The 25,996-nt window shown below is 31.9% G+C and overlaps 1 protein-coding gene across 2 annotated transcripts in view; it reads right to left on the bottom strand.

Moving 5' to 3' along the window:
• Positions 1-589: 589 nt before the first annotated feature.
• Positions 590-25,996, bottom strand: part of Gulp1 (GULP PTB domain containing engulfment adaptor 1) — a 270,157-nt gene continuing 244,750 nt past the window's right edge. The window contains exons 10-13 of one of the 2 annotated variants that reach the window (XM_077799064.1): positions 18,766-18,990; positions 16,850-16,988; positions 8,120-8,214; positions 590-2,541 (exon numbers count right to left, since the gene is read on the bottom strand). In XM_077799064.1, coding sequence (XP_077655190.1) covers positions 2,470-2,541; positions 8,120-8,214; positions 16,850-16,988; positions 18,766-18,990 — 531 coding nt within the window. In that variant the 3' untranslated portion in view covers positions 590-2,469. The remainder of the gene's footprint in view (positions 2,542-8,119; positions 8,215-16,849; positions 16,989-18,765; positions 18,991-25,996) is intronic. The other variant, XM_026389053.2, reaches the window with a different exon arrangement.

Here is a 25,996-nt window from a genome sequence, read left to right as displayed (position 1 = left end):
ATTCACATTTATTGAGTAATAAAGGAATTTTATTGTATGAATTTGGGAATTATTCACTGTACAAAGGCAATGTACGTGAGACTTGTGTGGTTCTAAGATGATTAACACTATGTTTTGGATAGATTCAAAACTTCTTCATAATTGCACAATTAGCCATAACAAAAATTATATTATCAAGTCCACATTTTGAGACTGTGAGCTAAGACACTCTTTGTCTTACTAGTTTAAAAAGTCCCCAACAATGGGAAGAGATTATTTACATAATATAGTTATTACACCAGATGCTTCTAGTGAAAGGAACAAAATCGTGACCTCTCTCATCAGCAGGATCATGTCCATGTTTTCACAACTGAATGATATTTTCTCAAAAAAGCTAAAATGTGTGTGGGCTGTAGGAAATAAAGCTAAAAGTAAAGACTTTCTCTTCTTTCCTTCCTTTTTTTTCTTTCTCCCTCCCTTCCTGCTTCTCTTTCTTCAGCTTTGATTAGTAACCAAGGAAATATATTGTACATAGCTGCAGATTATGTCTAGAGATTATTTAATGAGTAAATGATACAATTTAATTTACTTAAAAACTTTTATTCTCAGCAAAATCAAACATATCATTGAGTTTACATAGAAATACAATTTCCAATCATATCTTCATAAAAATGCACTGGTGAAATAGATGTTCATAATTAATGACCAGTTATGCACTATTTAATCATGCCAGTAGCAGAATTGATTACCATTAAAAATTGGTAAAGTAACATCTTAAATGTGCAAATATCCTCTTAGTACTCTATTGTGTTACCACTGATAATAAATGGCCACTAGTGTGTGTGTGTGTGTGTATATATATATATATATATATATATATATATATATATATATATCTATTACATAAAGTACAATAAAAATACAAATTCTATCTGTTAAAAAAAGCCATTTATGTGGCTTCTAATCATCCTCATTATATATAAATCCCAAAATACTATATGACAAACAAAATTATAAAGATTCTTCATTATGAAACATATACTACCTCTAATTAACATATGATTTAGCAGATAATAACACAAACAAGAAGGTTCATATATACCATAAAATATAATGGAAATACATATAATTTTGCATAAGCATATTTGATTTATTTTACTAGTGAAAATGTACCTTAACAATTGAAGAAATTTCCATGAGTAAAAGAACTGATTTATATATTCATTTATTTTTGAGAGCTACCCTCAAACTAAGCCTATATTTTCAGTAATTTATTTTTCTTATAATGTGATAAAGATAAGCCACATTAAAATTTTTTACCATCAATTTTTGCCACATGGATATTGTTATTCTGTTATATGATGGGCAAAGATATAGAAAACAAATATTTTTAAATGTCAGGGTTCATCAGCCCATCACAAATAAGGTGATAGAGAATTTTATATTGCTCATGTTCAAGAGGAAGCTGAATAGAAACTTAATTTTCATAAAAAATGAGATTTTGATTCAACAAAACAAAGACAAATGGTATTGACTAAATATTTTGATAATTTATATAGATAGCTATCATAAATTTTAAGAATGGGGGGATCAGAAAATAAACTTTGGTGAGGAAAAATATCTCTATCAAAGAAGAGAATATGACATGATGGTAGTCCTTTTTTAGTGACAAGAAATACAATTGGCAAAGTAAGCATGGCTGCTAGGCATTGCACCTATGGTGAGCAAATATTCCAAATGTTTCACATGATGTTCAGATGTCATAGCAATGTAACTTAACATATTAGAAATGAAATTTTAAGATTTCATAACTTTTTATTTTTTCCACATTTATGAAACAAATTTAACATTTTAATATAACTAATAACAATAATTAATATTATTATCTTGTATTTACTAATATTTGAAATAAATTTGATTGAATTGTTATTGGAATTTCTATCCTTTATTAACCAACTAAAAATTTGTGACCTGGTAGCATAGTAGGGAAAGTTCAAATTTTCCCAACAACGTGAACATTTTATACATAGAATGACATCTGTCAAATGAATGGCAACATGCTTTTTCCTTTGAAAATAGGGCATGTTTAGTTTGGTATTGGTATATTTCTTCAGAATTTTAAACAGTTTCATTAAGGTATGGCTTTTTGAACATCAATAATAAATTAACAGCCTGGAGAATGAACACAAATTTCAAGGTGCTAATTATTTGGAACTTAGACAAAGCAGATATTTGCATAATCTTTTTCAATTATAAATTTCACTACAACAGAAACAAATGGATTTTAAAGTATGCTATACATAATACTAAGTTGTTTTAAAATAAAATTACAGATCAACAGTGAGTGTGAGGAAATTTTACCGTGATGACTTTCAAAATATTAAGATATTAAAATACATTTTGGCACATGTATAATACTTTCCAAAGTAATAATGAATGATATATGTGTATACAAAAAAATTTAACATGGATGAACTCTTGTTCTTGACATCAGCACCTACTGTCTACTGGGTCGAGACAAAATACAGTGCCTTCAAGAGTTAGTCCCATTTTGAACCCCTCCTGTAAGACAGAATAAAATCATTAAAATAGGAAATGCCCATGGCAAAGTAAAATAAAATCAGTAAGTAGAAGAGAAGATGAACAAAAGTTGAAATCTTTGTACTTCAATCAACTAAGAAATAATCATATGCAAAATTCTGACTTGTCAAATTTTTATACAGATGTACATCACTGGCAGTTCTTTTATATGTATTAAAATTTTAATGATTTAAATATATGTGAGGTTATCATGCATGAGAAACAGAAGAAAGCAACAATATATGAAATTAAGTACTTTTAAGACTTAAATGCTTCTTTTTCAGTAGAACCTATTTAATATGTCAATTCTACTGTGGCTTAATTTGTTGAATTTAAAGATAATTATTAATTTAAATATTATCAAGAGAGCTACACCTCATGGTGATGAGAAGTTCAAGATAGCCTGATAATCTTCATCATTTTTTCCTGGTTAACTCTGTCAGAGCCTGGGTAAAATACATTTTGTAAATGTAGTGCTGTTTCTGGGTGCAGCAGAGCCCTGTAGACCATTGTGCCTTAGAGAAACTTTCCCAAGTCCTGCTATTGTTCTGCCTCTATGCACTCCTGTTTCCACCAGCATGTTTTAGAAGTTAAGTTGCTGCTGATTTATTTACGTCACTGCCATGAAAATTTTGTGCTTTTTCTTTCCCCTAACATTTTTTATTAAAACTTTGTGGCAAAAAAATATGTGCTTCTCCACCACAAGCTCTTTTATTTTGCATAAGACAATTCAACTGTGGGCCATTGCTAGGTTTACCCTCTCCCCACATCTTCTCACTGGCCCCTAGTCTATGCACACTAGTCTACTAAGAAATGAAAAGCATAGACTCCCAACAATCAGTGGAACTGAAGGTCACATTGGAGGTTTTCTTGTGGAACCAATTAGACTACGTATTTAGAAGCATTGTATCTTTCTAAATGCTAATGCAAGCATTTTCATATAGAGGCAATAGTATTTATAAACCTGTAAGACACCCTTTGTTTGTAATTAATATTCTAACAATGCTCTTTACTATACGTATAGCATAAAACAAGGCTATCACTGCATTTTCAAAACTTCTTTTCAGTATATGAAATACAATTACATTAAATACAAATACAAATTAAATTCAGTAAAGGTCAGAGTACTGACCATAATTTTTTTAAGATTTGTTAATATTACAAAAAGAAATATTTTCCCATATTATGCATAGTTTCTAGTGGCCACCAACTACTTTAAAAAGTGAATATTTTAAACTGAAAATATTGGAAATAAACTATACTTTGAAAACATTTTATGTGGATATCTGAAGGGCTATGTACTGTCATCTTCTAGTATATAATTAATGATAAGGGATAGATACATAGGTAGAAGTGATAACTAGAGAGAGAGATGATTACCTTTGGAAAGGACTGATACCATATGTTGTTTTAATTTTATCAGTTCATTCTGAAATTAAACTAGTATCACTTTTTTATCCTGAAAATATTAACTATCAATATGCTATCAGTATTAAAGGCAAAACAGCAAAGTTAAGTAGGTATCAAACATTATTTCAATACTTGTTTGTACAGCAGAACAATATCTCCATGGTGATTTTTAAAGGATCTTTTCAAAGTTCCCTTAAGATAATCTACTCATCCTAATTACCACATACATCTTATAAGTCTCCTTGATTTTATTTCCTCCTATAATGAAATTTCCTGCACATTTTCTACCTTCCTTCAGAAGTTTCATTTTGAGAATCATAATTTAATTAATTCTGCATCCCTCCAAGATTTCCATATTGTCTTGAATCTTAAACTTTTTAATGAAAAATGAATTTTCTTTTATTTAGGTATTGATGGGAATTATCATTAACTAGTATCAAAAAAGAATGATTTTATAACTAACATTAATCATATAATTTATATAAAATATTTTGCTCAACTGCATTGCTTATTTGAAATAGACAAAAGCATATCAAGGAAAAATGTGTCATATGTAACAACTGTTTACATGCTGACATAAGTATTTTGAGTCTATATTTTTCCTGTGTATAGTTTTTTAATGATTTTAATGACAGCATAAATAACTTTCTCATTTATGTAATATATTACATATATCAGCTATAATTTTCTATTTTCTGTTTTCCCTACCAGAACCAACTTCCTGTATTACAGTTCAAATAAAACTAATTTATCCTGACTATACAATATAATTTTAAATTTTACAATTACTTATTAACTTCCAGTATTTTACAATCATGAATACAGCTAATATCATATTTTTGTGCATAGAGATTTAACAAATTTCTAATTTTCTCCTCAGAAAATAACAGACTATTTCAAAGATTTTAATACCAGATACAAATTAAAATATTATTAACACATTACCATCCAAAGGGAAGCTGTGAATGACTTAAAGTGTTTGTTACAGCATTCTTTCACTTGTGCTAATTACTAGTAAGAAAATGAAGTAGTTAATATGCTAGATCAAAATGGCATTGAAATTCTTTAAATTTGTATGTTTTCTTTTATTAGACAATACCTGTATGTATGTTAGCTGCATGTGGTCTTCTTTTGTGATCTTCTGTTTTTTATTTTTCGGTTGATTGTTTAGTTTCCTAATTTTTGTCTATTTCTGTGTGTGTGTGTGTGTGTGTGTGTGTGTGTGTATAGTATTTATATATCCCAGTGGAACAGATTATAAAGAAAATTATAAAACTACACGTGGGGTTGGGGTTCTGGCTCAGCTGTAGAGCACTCACTTCACACATGTGAGACCCTGGGTTCAATCCTTAGCACTACATACAAAAATGAACAAGTGAAATAAAGGTGTTGTGTCCAAGTACAACTAAAAAATAAACATTAAAAAAACTACATGTGTATATTCTTCCTTATAAAAATCTATCTCCAGTTCAAAAGTCAGATGAATATTCACATATATTCCAAACATTTTTAACTGTGTAATGCTTTTGAAATTTACTTGGATATTATTGTAAGTTTTATTTACCTGGACATTAATATTCTCCTAAATTATTCACCATTTACTTGGCACCATTTGTGTGTAATTCTTTCATCCTTCATGACTTACCCGTCTTGTTTTTTAGCATATTAAATTATTATGGCTCACAAAGTATGTTTCTGGGCATCAATATTATCCCACTGATTGGTTTATAGGAGACATGTGCCACTCGGTTTAAATTATATCAGTTCAAATAACTATATTATAGATTTCAAATAAATATCTAATTTTCTAATTAGTTAAAATGAAATATAGCTTAGCATTTCTGCTTATATTCTTACATGCATGAGACATTCTGTGATTTGAAACTTAATTGAATTCTCTTAAGAATTACTAAGTCAAAATCCTCTGTAAATCAAAGAGGAAAACAATATTTCACTAGGCTTATTAACTCAATGCAGCATCCAGAAACTATTATATTAGGCTTTTACATGATATGCACAGATAGAAATAGTAGTTAAATGTGCACAATAATTAATTAGGAACAGCAAGGTTACTAACAAAATTCATCATAGACTTAAGTAAATAAAACATTATTTTACTTTAATGTGATCTTACAAGTAAATTCTGCACTAGAAGAAACGATCAAAAAGATGAATAACACAAGAGTGACTAAATCATGGAAAAAATAACCTTAAATTGTGAATAGTAAAACTTTAACCACAACTAATGATCTGATACATTCATATGAAATTGCTGTTTGAATATTTATTAAATAAAGCATGCAACATTAAGCTTTTAGTTTTAAAAAGGTTGTAAGTTGTTGAAAATAATATACCAACCATCGCTGGCGCTACCCACCATGAAAGCAGATGAGAATAAAAAAAGAGATTAAGAAAATATTAAAAACAGCAAAAACAAAAACAAAAGCACCACAGTTTAAAGTTATTTGACCAACACATCATTCAATCATTCTGACAGTGTTTCTCAAACTTGATTGACACAAAAATCATGAGATGGAGGCTCGTTTTTTAAAATCTATAGAATTTTTAAATTTTGTGACAAAAAAACCTTCCTAGCCAAGTAGTTTTTATGACCTGCTTCACTCTAACAAGTACTGCCCTATCAGTGCCCATGTTTGTGTTACTCCTACAAATTCATTAGTCCCTGGTTGTATAAACCTAATTGGTTAAATGATGAAAAGAAAAGGAGTTGATTTTATATGAAATACATCATCATCAATAATTAATCATGCAGGTTTTGAGTAAATTTTTCATAGTATTTGAAATACATGAAAAGGTGGGGAATTTGCATATCAGAAAGGATACTTATTGAAAAAAGCAGAAATTTAATACAATCATTTTAATTTTAGCCATATGATATCACCCACTCTGTAACACTAAAGTTCTTAATTTGTATTTTGTTGGTGATTCAATGTCATTTTTATTTAATTATTTTTTGCATTCATAATTATGTAATAAACGTAAGGGTAAGTTGTTTATAACTTTTTTGTCAATATTTGGGAAATAAAAATTTAAATAGATTTTAAAGATCAAAAAGAATTTTTCATAGAAAAAAGAACTACAAATCATCCAACTTGAAAAATATTTTTTTAGCATCTACTTTGAAAACACAAGATAAATATGTTTTCAAAACTCAACTTTTAAAATGTACACAGTATTAAATCTACAAAAATAAGGAGTTCACATAATACCTAGAAAATAGGACAGTTCAAACTGAGTGGAAGGGTATTTGTATTATTTTTCCAGGAAGAGGAACATGTTTACTAATGTTAGATCAGAGTTCACCCACTAAGTTTTTGGGGGTGTATGTGTGGGAAGGAGTGAAGCATAGAGAATGATGGAGTAACTCAGAACTAATTAATGGAAACACCCACTTCATATTGCCTTAATGTCTTCACCATCTCTTCTCACGCACCTTCATCTTATTGGTGTCTATCTGGATTTTACCATATAGAAACTTTTTCATAAATAATAGGGAAAATATAAAGAGAAGACTTTATTCTAGTCTTTTCAAGCCTGCTTATTAATCATAGAGCATTGTATAAAGCTTTTAAACCCAATTTGCTCAATGTTTCAGAACAGTTTAGAATTCAAAAGTGAAAAAGGAGACAGAAATGAAAACCCAACTCACTACATTCCTAAAGAAGCTGTCACTGGGTGTCTGCTTTTTCAATAATAGCCCAGAAGTTATGAACCACAGCTACAATGCTTCCTTTCAGACAGAATGACTTTACTCTTACAAAGATTTTCCCACATCTACCCATTTACAATTTTGAAATTGTTAAGACTGAGAAATCTTATAAATCTATTGCAATGACCTTTTAATTTCTGGATTTCAAACAACAATCCATTAGAATCCATGCCACATTGTTAAAAAAAAAAGGAACCATCGTATTTCCATGGTAAATTGAACCATAAAAATAAAAATCAACAACTTAATCCTTATCAGTCGTATTTTTAGAACTAGATGTAATTTTTAATGTAGTTACTTTGAAGTAATTTTTATATTGACAATAATTAAAGAAAAGAGTAGTTTTGATATATAACATTTTCTTTGTCCCAAATTTAAAAGAGATAAGCCATTTATAGTTCAATGTGTTAAGATGGTTACCTGCATCTCATCTAATTTTGATTGAATATCTGGAGGGAAATCCCCTGCTCCACAGTTAAATGGGTCAAAAGGTTCAGCTCCAAACAGATCCCGTTCTAAAAGGAAGAAAGTATTTTAGTAAAGGAAATGACTAGAAACAAATTGGGGCAAATCTGATTTAAAAGGCAGGATTATATATAATAAATACAATATATATATATATATATATATATATATATATATATATATATGATCAAATAAGCCTCTATACACTTACATTTTATGTTGAGCTTTCTGGAGTTTAGACTAAGGAAGTAAAAATCCATTTTATGAGATTAAAAACTGTTTGATTATAAAGAATTATAATCCAGAGATGTTTCTGTGTCTTTAATGTAGAAATATCAACCGCAATAAATAGTTGATAATTAATATATTATAACACTTGAATGTTTGCAACATGTAAAATGTACTAAAATTGACATAATTTTCATCAAGACTTTCCTAGGTCCATTTATTGTTATGTCACAAAAAATTAGAAAGTGATAAGACCAAAAAGATTAGTAAGTAGTTTTACATGCTTTTATAACACTTTTTACTCAGAAAAAAACTCAAGGCATTTTATCTTATGTACTATGAAATCATATCATCTTCATAGATAGCCACAATGAAACAAATTTTGAACAAAAATCCTCCTATATCAGCAATAAATTTATATTTTACAAGACACTGCTCTAACCCCTGAGCTATGAAACTTTCATCCTCATATTTATTTTTAAGAAAACAGCAGGAAAGCAGTATGAAAAAAAGTTCTATTTGTGTGTATTCTTAAGTATGTGCCACTTTGTGTCATTAAAGAAGTAACAAAGTTAAAATTATGTTTGTAACTTACAGAACACATGTGACCTATTATATACTTTAAAAATTTGAAAAATATAACATTTGATTCCTCTGAATCAATTCAAATGAAATCTGAATTGGAAAATATTAAATAATGTATAGGAAGAATATTGATACATATTCATACCATTTTTTTTTTGCTGAAAACAAATTCCCAGTGGGGTTCAATGGTATATAAGAAGTAATATTTATGCTACTTCTTTTTATCATTTCCTCTAAAATCACTCAGGCACTCTCATCATGAAGAATCCTTGCTTTTCCCAGTTCCAAGTATTTTTCAGTTTCTTGAGTTATAAATAAGTTAATAATTGGTAAAATGTTTGGGAGTTTCTGGAACTGGTGAGTATTATATAAATAAGGGGAACATATAATTCATTATCCAAATAAGGCACTTCTAAAGTGAAAGGAGCATTCTCAACAATTCCATTGGGACAAAATTCTAAAAACAGAAGTATTCTCAACAATGGGAATGTATTGTTACTTTCTAGGTAACTGATGAATATACTATTATTTTAGGGTTCTGTAGTTTTCATTGTATAAATCTTTCACCTCTTTTGTTAGGTTGATTCCCAAGTATTTTATTTTTTTTGAAGATATTGTGAATGGAGCGTTTTTCCTCATTTCTGTTTCAGAAGTTTTGTCGCTGATATACAGAAATGCCTTTGATTTATGAGTGTTGATTTTATATCCTACCATTTTGCTGAATTCATTTATTAGTTCTAGTAGTTTCTTTGTAGACCCTTTTGGGTCTTCTAGGTATAGAATCATGTCTTCTGCAAATAGTGATAATTTAAGTTCTTCTTTTCCTATTTTTATGCCTTTAATTTCTTTTGTCTGTCTAATTGCTCTGGCTAGTATTTCAAGGACTAAATTAAATAGAAGTGGTGAGAGAGGGCATCCCTGTCTTGTTCCAGATTTTAGAGGGAATGCCTTCAACTTTTCTCCATTCAGAATGATGCTAGCCTGAGGCTTAGCATAGATAGCTTTTACAATGTCAAGGTAAGTTCCTAGAAGAAGATCTTAGAAGATGGAAAAATATACCCTGTTCATGGATAGGCAGAAGTAACATTATCAAAATGGCGATATTACCAAAAGTTCTCTATAGGTTTAATGCAATGCCAATCAAAATCCCAAAGCATTTCTTGTAAAAATAGAGAAAGCAATCATGAAATTCATATGGAAAAATAAAAGACCCAGAATAGCAAAAGCAATTCTAAGCAGGAAGTGTGAATCAGGCGGTATAGCGATACCGGATCTCAAACTATATTACAGAGCAATAGTGACAAAAACAGCATGGTACTGGTACCAAAACAGGCGGGTGGACCAATGGTATAGAATAGAGGACACAGAGACGAATCCACAAAGTTACAACTATCTTATATTTGATAAAGGGGCTAAAAGCATGCAATGGAGGAAGGATAGCATCTTCAACAAATGGTGTTGGGAAAACTGGAAATCCATATGCAACAAAATGAAACTGAATCCCTTTCTCTCGCCATGCACTAAAGTTAACTCAAAATGGATCAAGGAGCTTGATATCAAATCAGAGACTCTGCGCCTGATAGAAGAAAAAGTTGGCTCCGATCTACATATTGTGGGGTCGGGCTCCAAATTCCTTAGTAGGACACCCATAGTACAAGAGGTAATAACAAGAATCAACAAATGGGACTTACTTAAACTAAAAAGTTTTTTCTCAGCAAGAGAAACAATAAGAGAGGTAAATAGGGAGCCTACATCCTGGGAACAAATTTTTACTCCTCACACTTCAGATAGAGCCCTAATATCCAGAGTATACAAAGAACTCAAAAAATTAGACAATAAGATAACAAATAACCCAATCAACAAATGGGCCAAGGACCTGAATAGACACTTCTCAGAGGAGGATATACAATCAATCAACAAGTACATGAAAAAATGCTCACCATCTCTAGCAGTCAGAGAAATGCAAATCAAAACCACCCTAAGATACCATCTCACTCCAGTAAGATTGGCAGCCACTATGAAGTCAAACAACAACAAGTGCTGGCGAGGATGTGGAGAAAAGGGTACACTTGTACATTGCTGGTGGGACTGCAAATTGGTACGGCCAATTTGGAAAGCAGTATGGAGATTCCTGGGAAAGCTGGGAATGGAACCACCATTTGACCCTGCTATTGCCCTTCTCGGACTATTCCCTGAAGACCTTAAAAGAGCATGCTACAGGGACACTGCTACATCGATGTTCATAGCAGCACAATTCACAATAGCTAGACTGTGGAACCAACCTAGATGCCCTTCAATAGATGAATAGATTAAAAAAATGTGGCATTTATACACCATGGAGTATTACACAGCACTAAAAAATGACAAAATCATGGAATTTGCAGGGAAATGGATGGCACTAGAGCAGATTATGCTTAGTGAAGCTAGCCAATCCCTAAAAAACAAATACCAAATGTCTTCTTTGATATAATGAGAGCAACTATGAACAGAGCAGGGAGGAAGAGCAGGAAGAAAAGATTAATATTAAACAGAGACATGAGATGGGAGGGAAAGGGAGAGAAAAGGGAAATTGCATGGAAATGAAGGGAGACCCTCATTGCTATACAAAATTACATATAAGAGGTTGTGAGGGGAATGGGAAAATAAACAAGGAGAGAAATGAATTACAGTAGATGGGGTAGAGAGAGAAGATGTGAGGGAAGGGGAGGGGGGATAGTAGGGGATAGGAAAGGTAGCAGAATACAACAGTTACTAATAGGGCATTATGTAAAATTGTGGATGTGTAACCGATGTGATTCTGCAATCTGCATTTGGGGTAAAATTGGGAGTTCATAACCCACTTCAATCTAATGTATGAAATATGATATGTCAAGAGCTTTGTAATGTTGTGAACAACCAATAAAAAAAAAGGAATATACTATTACTGTTTTTACCTCCCTCCCTGGGTCCGACAGGGCTCAGGCAATAAATAAAAATTAGAGAACAGAGGAAATTTTGTTTGGAAGCATGTTCTGGTAACCATGATACTACAAGTACATGACCCAGTGCTTTTCACATAGTAGGTGTTTGTTTAAAAGAACAGATTAACCTAAATGACAGACTGTTGATCAGAGAGAATAGAGATTTTCATAAAATAGACTTTTCTCAAATTGGAACTACAGAATCACTAGAGATTTCAGGTGGGTTTTGGGGAGTAGGTGGTGTGAGTGGACATTGCTGTCTTTTTCTGTCAGGAGGTTTCCCAACTTATTCTCATGAGCCCATGATTCTCTTCAAAGTTAAAGAACAAACCACCTTGCACATTAAGAGACTAATTCCATGTAAATTAATAAACATTACAGAACTCTTTGGTTTTTTTTTTTTGTTCAGCTCACGTGGGTATCAAATTCAGAACAAAAATGAAAAACACAATTAAAATTAGTTGAGTCTGATGCAGGGGTAAAAGAATAAAAACTAAGAGGTGGTGCTTCACTTAGTCATTCTTTGCTCTATTCAGAAAATTTATTGAACATATATATCATGCATTTTCCTAGACAATAGTTTAAAGTAGCAAAGAAAGGACATTGTTCATTCATTCACGGAGTTTATAGACATAAATAGGGAACATAAGTGAATCTGTGAGGAGGTCTAAATATGTGAAAGGCAAGGATAAAGAAAGAGATGCAGACACACTCATAAGATAAAAAAAAACAAATTAAAAACACTCTATCATAACATCAGGGTGTTGGGGACATTTTCTAAAACACACTATGATATGTATGTCATGAATTATCTCCTCAATTTTGCATTGGCACAAAATATATCCAGAGCAATTAAACATATAATTCAACTAATGTATTGTAGTACATAGTTTAGTTTAAATTTATTTTAACTGATAATAAAAACATAAAACATTTTATTTATGGAATACCATGTGTGTGTATGTGTGTGTGTGTATATATATATATATATCATACAATTTTTTTTATCAGATGAAGCATATCTGTTAGAGCATTATACATAGTAGTTGGGCTCATTTTAACATAATCATACATGCATGAAATTTTATGTACTAAATTTTAGTTCCTGTTCCCCAATCTTTCCCTCTCTTCCTAAGTCTCCTTCCTCTACTGATCTTCCTTGCGCTCTCAAATTTATTTACTTCTGACTGGTAATTTCTACATAAACATAAAGGTGGAATTCACTGTAATATATTTATGTTTGCACAGAGTGTGATTTTGTTAATTTCATTCCACATTTCTTCTTCTTTCCTGCCCCTCTTTCATCCCTCTTGATCTCCTTCTGCTCCACTGATTTTCCCTGTATCTTTATGATATCTGATGCCTTCACCATCTTTTTTTAAATTGTGCTCTAGCTTCTACATATGAGCGAAAACATTCAATCCTTGATTTTTTTTAATCTGATTTATTTCACTTAGCATAATGTTCTCCACTTACATCCAATTTTTGGCAAATGCCATAATTTCATTCTTTATGGTTGAGTAAAACTCAATTATATATATATATATATTGCATTTTCTTAGTCCATCCATCTGTTGATGGGTTGATTCTATAATTTGGCTACTGTGAATTGTGCTGCCATAAATACTGATGTGGCTGCATCACTGGAATAGGCTAATTTTAGTTACATGGAATAAACTAAGGAGTAAGAAAAGTTGGGTCATACGGTGATTCCATTCGTAGTAATTTGAAGAATCTCCACACTGCTTTCCAGAGTGATAGTACTAAATTGCATTCCCATCAACAATGTGTCAGAGTCCCCCAGCCCCACATCCTCACCTGTATTTTTTATTTGTATTCTTGATAATTACCATTCTGGCTGGGGTAAGATAAAATCTTAGTGTAGTCTTGATTTCCATATACCAAACTTAATTGCTAGAAATGTTGAAATTTGTTTTCATATTTGTTGATCATTTGTATTTCTTCTTTGAAATTTCTTCTTTTGCCCATTTATTGATTGTGTTATCTCTATTTATGTTGTAAGTTTTTTGAGTTCTTTAAGTATTCTGGATATTAATCCCATTCAGAGGAATAGCTGACAAAGATTTTCTCCCATTCTATGGGCTGTGTCTTGATGCTCTTAATCATTTTCATTGTTGTGAAAAAGCTTTTAATTTGATGGTATCTTACCTATTGGATCTTATTTTTATTTCTTGAACTTTAGGGGTCTTGTTAAGGAAGTTGGTGCCTAGTAGGTGCCTGCAGTAATATGATGGGTTGTTGACTCTACATTTTCTACTGCTTTCAACATTTCTGATCTAATTCCTAAGTCTTTGATCCACTTGGACTTTTGTTCAGGGTGATAGATAGGGATCTAATTTCATTATTTTAGAAATGAATATCCAGTTTTCCCAGCATCATTTATTAAAAAGGCTATCTCTTCTCCAACAATTATTTTTGGGACCTTTGTCAAGTATCAGATGACAGCAATTACGAGGTTCGCTTCTGTGTCTTCTATTCTATTCTGCCGATCTTCATGTCTATTTTGATGCTAATACCATAATGTTTATATTAGTGCAGCTCTGCAATATAATTTGAGATCGGGTATGCTTATGCCTCCTTCATAGCTCTTCTTGTTTAGAATTGCTTTGGTTGTTCTGGGCCTCTAATTTTTCTAAATTTATTTTAGGCCTGTCATTTCTAGTTTTGTGAAGAATGTTACTTCTATATTAATGGAGATTGCACTGAATCTGAATATTGCTTTTGGTAGTACAACAATTTTGATAATATTAATTTTGCTTGTCCAAGAACATGGGAGGTCTTTCCACCATCTAAGATCTTCTGCAACTTCTATTTTCAGTGTTCTGTAATTTTCATTGTAGAGATCTTTCACCTCCTTATCTTTCACTAATTCATAGTTACATGAATTTCCAAATATTTTATTCTTTTAGCTATTTAAAATATACAGCACATTTTCATTTTCTGAAGTCACTGTATTGTACAATAGCATACCTACTACTATTAAACTATAACTGGGTCAATTGAGTAACCTCTCCCCATCCCTCTCTTCTCCCTATTCTCCCCAACTTCTGGTAACTACAGCTCCACTGCTAACTTCTACATGATCAACTTTTTAATATTCTACATATGAGTGTGATCACATGCTACTTCTTTTTCCTGTGTCTTGCTTATTTCACCTAATATAATAATGTTCAGTTCCATCTACATTTCCCCAAATAACAGTGTTTCATTCATTTTAAAGCTTGAAAATATTCCATTGAATATATGTACCACATTTTTTTTAATCTATTCATTGTTAATGGATACTTAGGTTCTTTCTATTCATTGTCTACTGTGAACTGTGCTACAAAAAAAACCATAGATGTCCAGATGTGTCTTTTGACAAACTGCTTTCATTTCCTTTGGATACACAACAAGTAGTGGTATTGGTGGATCACTAATTTTTTGAGTTACATTCCTACTGTTTTCCATAGTGGATATACTAATTTACATAATGTGCAAGAGTTCCTTTTATCCTTCTTTCCAGTATTTGTTATCTTTTGTCTTTTTGTTAATAGTCATTTTAACTGGAGTGAGATGATTTCTCTTATGGTTTTGGTATGAATTTTCATGATGATTAGAAAGGTTTAATGTTTTTTCATAAACGATTGGCCATTTGTATGTTTTCCTGTGAGAAATGTCTATGTAGATCTGTTTTAAATTTAATTTTTTTTATTTTTAGTTTTTTAAAATTTTAAATTTTTTTTCCTTTAGCTATTAACTGGTTGAGTTCCTTACATATTCTAGATATTAACTCTTTGCCAGATGTAATTTGCAAATATTTTCTCCTATTCTGTAAGTTGTTTCTTTATTCTGTTGTTTCCAGTGTTATGCAGAACATTTTGAGTTCAAAGTAGTTCCATTTGTCCATTCTTGCTTTTCTTTCCTATGCTCTTGGGGATTTTCCCCCAAATTCTTGCCCATTTCAAATTCTATTTTGAGTTGATGTTTTGAAATATTTTCATAAGTTGATTTTAATGTCCCTAATATTTTACTTAAGTCCTGTAAGTGAATTAAGTACACAACATGAGCAATGCATGATGTTGTGTTCCATAGGTGAAAAGAAATAAACTATAGGTCCTGCCATATATTAAAACGCCTTCAACTAAAACTTGAGAGTTATATTCAAAATGTGTTAGTGTTAATGAGAAAGAATTCAATAAAGCATAAGATCTCTTTTCTTCAGTTTCCTTAGGGCTTAGTGACTGATTTATGGCCACTGGAAACTATTCTTTCATATTCTCTGACAGGGACAGATCAATATGCAGCTAAAATATCAAAACTGAACATTTGTTATATGCTTTTTAACTTAGCAAAAAGGTACTTTGATGTTTCTTCCAGATAAATTGAAAACAAAACATAAAAGCTATGTTTTTTAAGCATTTTTGAAATCCTGAGAGTGGGGAACAAACCTTACATATTGTTAAGATGTAAACTGATTCATAGAATTGATGTAATTTATATATTTTCCACCAAAAATACCTATATACTCTATGATAACAGTAATATTTAAACTAGGATAAAGTGAAAAATAGCTAAAATTATTACCTCCAGTTATTTTTTACAAAAATTACTGATATAATCCCAAATATAATAAACCTATAACTAAACAATTTTATTATGATGTAAGTAAATCTACACCAAAATATCATTGTTTCTTCAGTAGGTTCAAATTCCAAACAGAGATATCTTTAATAGTACTCTCTGAATTATAAAGTAAATTAGCTGCATTTGGCACATACAGAAAAACATAACACTTTAATAATTAAAGTTTTTAGTGAGCTTGTGAAGATATGCAATTCTCACAGTGTTAATTAAAATTCAAAATGTATCCAAATAGAGCAAGAAATATTTATTTATTTAGAAAGCTTACTAATCTCAGCAGATCTCGAAGGTACTGGGGGTGGCTGTGTGCCATTGTGAGTAGGTATGGAGGACTGGTGTGATACTGGAGAAAATGGAATCATATCAAAGATGTCAGTGGAGGGTGACTTCGGTGTTACACTGCCAGCCTGCAATGAAGATGATATGAATTAGGTTGGCATTTCATATAAGCACTTATCACATAAGTATTTCAAATGCATAACAATACACACAAATAATACATATAAACAGCAAATTTTGTTGAATCATATAACTTGACATTCTATAGATCATGCAATAAAATAAAACAAAATAAAATACACATTCTTCAATAAGCACCCCAATTAATTTGACAATAGGTCAGCAGTCAAGCAAAGATGGTATACTAAAATAGTCTAGTTCATCCTCTGATTATAAATAATTTTTAAAAACCAAAAAACTAACAATTTCGTGTGGCTCAAACTGTGGTAAAATGCTCATTTGCAAGAAAGGAATGGAAAATGTCTGCAATATTCTCAAAGATGATGGCAAAAAGGGTGACAATGCTAGTTTATATGGATACCCAAGAAGCTAAAATTATTTCAACTTGTATCAGACAATTAGAAACATGTTAGAAACTATATGTATAACGAAGTGATTTCAGTAATATATTTTGTATAAGGTTATAAATTTTAAATAGAAATAATTGAATGTAAGTAACTCATCTTCCCAAGTATAAAGATTTATATGAAATGAACAATTTATACATTTTTAAAAACTAAAGTATATTTTAATTTGTATTGATAAGTACAATGACAATAAACTGTCATTTATTGTAGTTCATCTCATTTCTGAAAAATTTCATCTTGTTTTCTATAATAAATAGGTACATTCTAAAATAAATTAATAATCACCAAGATACCAATAATATTATTGAATTATCAGATAAATGTTTGTCAGGACTAAACAAATGCAGAGAAACAAAAATGAAAATGTAGCCAAGAAGTAACATGAATATGAAACAATCATCAATTTACCAACCAGTGGAAAAATATATATGTGTGTGACCTCCTATGAAAACTATCTCATCTGATCAGGAATGAAAGAAAAAGAATGTCCCTTCTGAAGAGGGATATAGGAAAAAATGTGCTTTTCCTCTACACCATGTAGTTTCAAGTGGTTCTTACTGAAGTTACAGATCTAAGACTACACTCATTTTCTGATTCACTGATGTTGCATGAGAGAAATATACATGAGGTTGATTGTGAAAGGTTTCCAATTCTGTTAAAATGATTTTAAGCGCATTTCTTCAAGTGGCAAAATTGTGTCACCCTTTTGTTAAATATTGAATTACTGTACCCCTTGCCCTTCCTTCTTATTCAGGAATAATATATTTCCCATACCTCCCTGGCTTCCATATCTTCTTCCTTTCTTCTCGGGATGTAAAAATATTTAAATCTTGCCTGTCATTAAAAACAAAACAAACTGACCCAAAATGCCTTTACTCTTTACTCCTCCTGCCTGTTGTCTTTCTTTCTCCTCCCTTCAAGACTAAGCTTCTTGAAAGAGATAGTAGTTTTCCTTTTCCAACCACTCATTTAATTTCCATCTAAACTTTGTTCTTTTTGCACTGAAACCTACTGAAGCTGCTTGTACCTGTATCACCAAGGACCTGATTTCCCAATTGCCGTGACTGGTGGGTCCTTCAGGTACTTTATTTACTTGTCCTATTTCATCTTTTAGATTTCTTCATTATAACCACCCTCTACTTGAAACTCTGATATCAGGGAACCAAAAGAAATGAACATGGCACACAGAGACTCCTCCTATTCCATCACATTAATTCAAGACCTACCTGACTTTTTTATTAGTATAGAAATGGCACATTTCTGGAAGTATAAAAAATTAGGGGAATAATAAAAGAAATTTACTGCTTTGAAAATTTACATGTGGTCTTGAAATGCTGCGCTGACTGACTGGCCTGGGAAGGCCACTTTTAGAAGGCGGTGGTATTAACAGTCCCAGTGATAGTCTGGAATCAGGCGAGTTGACAGGAGGGACAGAAGTGGAAGACATGTTTAGACAGGGAGATGAAGCGTCACCACTACGCCAGAAAGTGGATGAGCATCTCTGAAACCTGTGTGGCTCATGACCAGACGTTCTGTGCAGCAGCTGCGAAAGAACGACAGAGAGAAAAACACTAAGGAGAATCAAGAAGGCAAGGAGGAATGGAAAGGATACATGAAAACGAATGTGTAAAAAAGGGTGTTTGGTGAAGATATGATTATTTCATAATAATGTTAAAAAATTAAAACATGTACTTCAAGTTGATTTCTCCTACTGTGAGGGTTCTCAAGATTCTCACTTGCTTAGCTGGATCGTTTCTCAGGGAAATATTTTGTGTTTAGATATTTAAAATAGAATATTGTTTTCATCGGGACCTGAGAGAAAGGGATTAGAGCAGGGAATGAGGACAGCCCCAGTTTTATTTTGGAGAAGTCCTTGGGGTAATGAGATGGAAAGAGAAACTATTGCAATAAGAGAAGATTAGTCACTGAAGGAGGAGTAACTCTCTTAAATAAGTTATAGCTTTGTAGAATCTACAAAAAATGGGTTACACTATGTGTTTTAGATTCAATCTTCAAATCAGTCTTTTCCAACGTTACTAATGGCAAGAGTAACATGTTTTTATTATAATAGGAATTAAGACCCATAGATCTGTGACTTATTCTTCTATGACTAAGAAACATAGCCAAAATTCAGAACAGTATCCAGTCACGGTGACCTTCCTTACAAAGTGAGGAGTTTCTAATGGCAAGGCACAATGGAAATGGGGAGAGACTCTTTAAGAATCTCAAATAAATCACAGAGATAATTTAAAAAAATAAGCAAGTAATACCCTGAGCTGGGTCTGAATATCAGTCTTTGGAAGGCTTCTGGGGGTTATTTCCCTAACCACATAGAAACCTGCTCTCAAGAGCTGAGCTGGAGAGAACACTGTCCTGCCAGATGCCACAGAAGTCAATTAAAACAAGCCAAAATGAAAGTAACGATTAGGCCTTTACTCTGTGATCCCATTAGTGCAAGGCCAGAAAGATGGTGCCTGTTCCATCCATGCTCCATTTTCCCCATGAAATGGCAGTGGGCAAAGTTCAGAAGCATCCCAGTGCAGAAGTGGGACATTGCCTCATTGCTGAGGGAGCCTGAATAAGAAGTTCCTAAGGGTTTTGCGCTGTTGTTGGCCAATGGTCCCGAGAGAGGAAAAAGGGTGAAGCTAGGAGTAGAAAAGTACTAAAAACTGAGTCATAGAGGAGAACAAAAAGGCAGTTTGGGCAAAAGCACTCAAAGCAGTCTCAGCCAATGACCCTGTAAAGAGGCCTCTGAATAAATGATGGAAATGCAGAAATACATGAAAGCATGGCTGTCCAGTGGGGCGAGTGCTTGGCTAAACTCCTCCAGCTGTTCACTGATCCTGATGGAATGGGGAGAGCAGCTTCCCCAGAGGGCTTGCTTGGGAGCTTTGACAATCCCAGGTGATCAAGGCTGAAAGATCACACACTGGGTGTGGGTCTGGACTTGGATTCCCCAGCTGCCAGTCACACTCCAACGATTTTTCAACACCAAATAAGATTTAGAGGCAGCCAATTTTGATAAGCTTCATTGTGAAGAGTTACCAAACTAAAATTAGAATTAGAAGAAACCTTAGCGGATGACCTTAGCTGTTTCTCAATGAATGCTTCATCATCCCAACCCCATTCTCTAGTCTTCGTGTACATTCTTTGTTACCCCATGTCTTTCAATAAAGTCCTTTTCCTCTTAAAAAAAAAAAAAGAAGGGACCAACAAGTTTGAGGGATATCCTCTACCTGGGAGTCACCTCTTTACACATTGTAGAAGCAGAGGGGGAAAGGAGACAGTGTAAAGTGAAGTATTTACATTGAACGAAGGATGCAGTGAGTAAGAAACATCCCTGATCATTTCAGTTATATATCACTCTATTAATATGTATATAGCTCTAAAATTATTGACTTCCCTCTTGATCTCCGTAGTGATGTTTCTTCATCTGTTTAACTATATAAGGATAATTCAGGCTATAATTTAAAAAATTCATTTTGAGCATATATCTTTTAGTGAGTGATTCTGTCATTAGTGGCCTCCTTATACTTAATTTTCTGGTTACAATTGAAAGCTCCCTATGCCAGCAATTTTGTTTTCCAAAATACTCTATATAACATATTGCAGTACTATATACATAAATGTATGTATTTTATGAATAAATATTAAATTTTCAGTCAATATTTGCCTAAATTTACTATATTTTATATAAAGCATAAGTTGTCCATATGTTTAGTAAAGTATAATAAAATAGTAAGTAGTAAATATCCTTGGTATCACCTGAATTAAAAATTAAATGGAAATATTCTATATTGGTTTATGACATATAATGGCCAAAAGATATTCACTAGATGCTTCAAAACAGACTGAAGACCAACATAACCTAATACAAAAGCACTCTAGTATTTTTATCATGGTGTTAATACTATGGATTCGCATAGTACTACTTTCTGTGGGAAGGTACATGTAAAAATGATGTTTGTATACAAGATGAAAATAATCAAGTATTCAAATTCCCCAATTAAAGGCAGTTTCACTTTTAAAATGGATACAGTAGGCATATCTGGTAATGCAATAATTCGGGTATAGTGAGTTTAAGATTAACACTCTCTCCACAGGTCTTTTTTGTGTCATTGGTAATTTGGCTTTTTTTTTTTTCCTCCCTGTTTGGGTCATGTAGATCTTTTAAAATACTGAATTAGTTGTTTCCAGGTAAAATAAAGAGATTTCACATAAAATTCAGACTACTCCTTGAGATTTAGCAACATAAAGTTGGCCCACAGACTTGGACAAGAATCACTGACTGACATTGACTATCTACTGAGTCTCTGAAGTGGGCCTGTGCTCTCAAATTTATTGCTACCTCCACATGCCCATATCACACTCTTCTGTCACAGCCTGGGCTTACTGACATTTGGGTTTGTGATCCCTAACCTAGGAATAATTCATGTCAAGAAATTAGATGTAATATCTCTTTCATTGTAAGAAAGAAATCTAAGCCTGGCACATTGAAGTATGTGAGTATATGTCAGCAGCACCTAATTCTTCACCAGTGTTTATTAAATAGGAATAAGTATATGGACATAGCAACTAAATGGTATACAGTAACATTTTTGTCACTAGATTAAATGTTTTGTGTGGTTTGACTAAGTGTAAGATTTCTGGAATTATTATTAGTTTTTAGCAGTTATTTTTAGCTACTTAAGACTGTTCATTTTTTTAAAAAAAGAATTAATTACTTTGCTTAGATAAAAGCTTGATCTTTGGGGGTTTCTTCTGTCAGTATTTTGACAAATGGTTAGGAGCCAAATATTTTAGGCTGTTCCATACGATCACATGGCACCACTTCTTAACACACCCTTTATGCTTATAATTCCAAGTGTTATGATCTTCAGGAGTATGCACAGGATTTAAAATGTAATGCTAAGAGGAAATCTGTGCTTCATGTTAATTCTGCAGAATTTGTTAGGTTATTAAGTTATATTAATAATGAGTGTCAATATTTGATATTTGTTGTTGCTGAAATTTTGTAGCTATTTTTTCTCAGTAAGTTGTGGCTTTAGGTACATTTAGGCCATAGCACAGCTTTACAGTAAATGTTTCAGCGAGGTAAAGTGCCACAACAGTGTTTGAATCCTATCAATAAATCCTGAGCACTTTTAAACTAAAGCAAAAACTGAATTAAAGTTTAAAAAGTTTTATGATAATACCTCTAGAAATATTGACACTTAAATATTATTGGTGCTATTAAGTTGCATTGGTAATAGAAATTCCTAAATACCTTTTAAATGTAAAACAAACAATTTCCAAGATAAAACAGCTATGAAAATAGTGAAGATTCAAAATTCTATTTAGGATTAAGTTTAAAAAGTGAATTCTTTCAAGTTTATAATTCAAATAGAGATGTTTTATTTTTTTTTCTTGTTAAAAGAATATAAAAAAAAACTCTGATGATGGGACAATATAACAATATAATGGTAAGTGTACAATGTTCTAGCAGACCTTTGTAGATTGTCATGCAGATTCATACTTCCAAAATTCACTCTTATGCCATGTTGCCAACATCACTTCTTAAATAGCTTTCAAATGTAATGAATTTTCCAGTTTAAACTTAGAGCACTAGGAATATTTTTTGTTTACTTGTTTGTTTGTTTTTCAGTTTTCTAGGTCCATAGCTGGCTTATATTCTTTCTTATTTGTAAGACCTACTATCACATAGTTCTCACAAGGATCTTGCAAATTAAGTGGAGATGATTATCCACAAAGAACAGAGAAACCTGAAAGAAGGAGTGGCTATAAGACTTGACCAGGTACTTCTAGTCACAAATGAAATGAGAATGGATTTACTTCTCATTGAATGGAATTTGCTCTTTTTGAATCATTTTTTACACAACTAGCAATTATGAGAGTGAAGTTGTGGACTGGTAATTCACTTTTTGTGGGCACCAAATGTTCATGTACCAATGTTCATGTTTAACATTTATGCCTTTGTTTAAAGATTTGCATTGGCTTGTTGTGTAATTGAGACTTTTCACAATCTGCTCTTGCCCATCCTGACTTCAAGAGTAGGTTAGAAAGCACTAGAAAAAATAAACAAGCAGGTTTGTTTACCCACAGTGAAATACACGTTTTAGGTCATAATTGTCTTATCAAGTCTAATCAGGGGCTGCATAGTTGATTACATAAAAGTAGAATTTTATCTAATACTGGGTTTAACTGAAAGAGAACGTTTATTTAACTCTGCAATAGAAAAGACAGTATTTCGTAGAACTACAATTTTATTCATTTAACTTTCTGGCAATAGTCTGATTTGGTTAAAAGTTTCTAGAGCCAGCAAAGTTAAATGTAAGCACTCAGATGTAGAGTCAAAAGGAACAATTTGATTTAACTTTCTATACCCACATCTTATAATGGAACAATCTTCTGGAGGTGTTCATGAGGCTAGGAGGGCAGAATAAACCCTTTTTCTAATATAAATACAGGCAACACTGCCATGTGAATGTAATAAATGGAAATCAGATTGTTCCTAGATAATTAGAACCAAATGGTGGAAAACCCAACCTCTAATCTATTGCCAAACCACTAGAACACAGCAAAAAGCAAACAGCACAGTCAAGTAACGGAAATTTCTCAGTGTATCTAAATGATCGTTTAAAATAAGGACCCAATTTCTAAAACCAGTGAAAAGATTTCCACAATCTCAGTGTGTTTCAGAGGTATGTATTATGGGTATTATCAAAAGATATTTCATTTGCCAGAAAAGAAACCCATGACTAAACCAATTGGTGGTATTTAGGAGACGTGTAAGCATTCTGGTTTGGGCTGGTCAATTGTGAAGAACCATCAGTCTTGGGAGCCCATGTCACATAACACACTGAAAGCTCATGAAGAATACTAGGACAAATTAATTGTATAAAATAAACCCATCTATATCATAATTTCAGTGTACATAATGGGATTCATTATTCATTTCAATTCTTCCCTAAAATATGGATTGCTGATTAATCCTTGAAACAAAGTATTGTGAACTTGACAGTTTAGGAGAATTCTATCCTCTGAACTCAAAACAAACAAAACCTACAAGGTCTCCTCTCCAGAGCCATAAGCTCAATGAACAGTCACTTTGCCTGCTTGGAGGGGTTCTGTGAGGTGCTTTTTGTTCTGGCTCTAGATTCTGTAAAACTGATATTCAAATTTCATAAGAAAAAACTGATGTAAAACATTTTTAGTTCAAAAGAAATTTGATTGCTCCAGCATGATGGCAAGAAATTAAACAAGAGATGCTCTTATTTTAAGTTTATACTCAAATTATTTAAATTTTCATTGTCTTTTGCAAATTTAACTTCAATTGCTTCAATCATCAACAACTCCTCTAAAGTGGCAACATTTCATACTAAATAACTGTAGATAAATTTATTCTTAAATTTTAATATCAGAAAGTTGGTAGCTCATTTTAACAGATATGAAATAAATATACTTGCACTAGGTGTTACATTACTTTATTTCACAGCTACATAATTAAGCTTGTAAATGAAAGGCAAAAGTGTTTGTTCATAATCTGTTTAAAAAATGAGAGCAAATCAACAAATGCCTGTAACAATATTTTCAAAACCATTTGACTTAATCAGTTATGTCAGTAATTTACATTTTAAACATTGACACTTAATTTCACATTTAAATTTTAGCAGTTTAAAAATATTCTTGAGGTCATTTTATTTTGAGAATCAAATAATTTCTATTTTCCTTTGTTCACAAGCATATAATTTGTTTCTTTTGTTCACATACATATTTATTTGTGATGAGAATATTTAAAACACCCTGGTAATTCTCAAGGATTATTGGTGGTGCCATGTTGTACAGTATTCTTCCTGTCAAACTGAAATTTTGTTTCTTTTGATCCAAGTCTCACCTTGTTCAGCCTTCCCCACTACACCTCTGTAGGCTGTAACCATCATTCTGTTTTCTCCTCTTGTGAGTTAGACTTTTTTAGAATCCACATATAAGTGACATGATGCAGTATTTGTCTTTCTGTGCCTCATCTATCTTATTTAACATGATTCTGTCTTAGAGAAGATGTATATGTTCTAGTGTATGACATTTAAACTTACATGATTAAAATTTTTTAAATTTTAATCATGTAAGATTAAGATTAAGGTAAAGAAAAAGCACAAAGATATTACTGTGGCAAAATGATATAAATACACTACAAAATTAGAATTTGAGTTATTTTTACAATGATTATTTTCTACACATGAGAATTAAGTGTAAAATGCAGAGAAAATGATTTCTTCTTTTGATTCATCCTATTAACTGTAGTCTTTGAAGCATGCATTCAGATAGATTCAATCTGAGATGAACACAACACCTAAAATAATTATTAAGTGGGCTAATATTTTAAGAGCCAATTCATTTTAATGACTAGCAATTTTAATAGGTTTTTGTTTGTTTTGTATAACTGATTCTACCAATGAAAACTTCTGAATAAATGAATATGCTCACATTCTGTCTTTCATTTACATTAACTTTCTTGCTTACCACATATAATAGCTATTTCAGCCAAGTGG

This window comes from Urocitellus parryii, chromosome 1 (genome assembly GCF_045843805.1).
Source record: "Urocitellus parryii isolate mUroPar1 chromosome 1, mUroPar1.hap1, whole genome shotgun sequence".
Taxonomy (NCBI): domain Eukaryota; kingdom Metazoa; phylum Chordata; class Mammalia; order Rodentia; family Sciuridae; genus Urocitellus; species Urocitellus parryii.
Note: the sequence above shows the minus strand (reverse complement) of the source record. Positions and strands in the feature narration are given on the sequence as shown.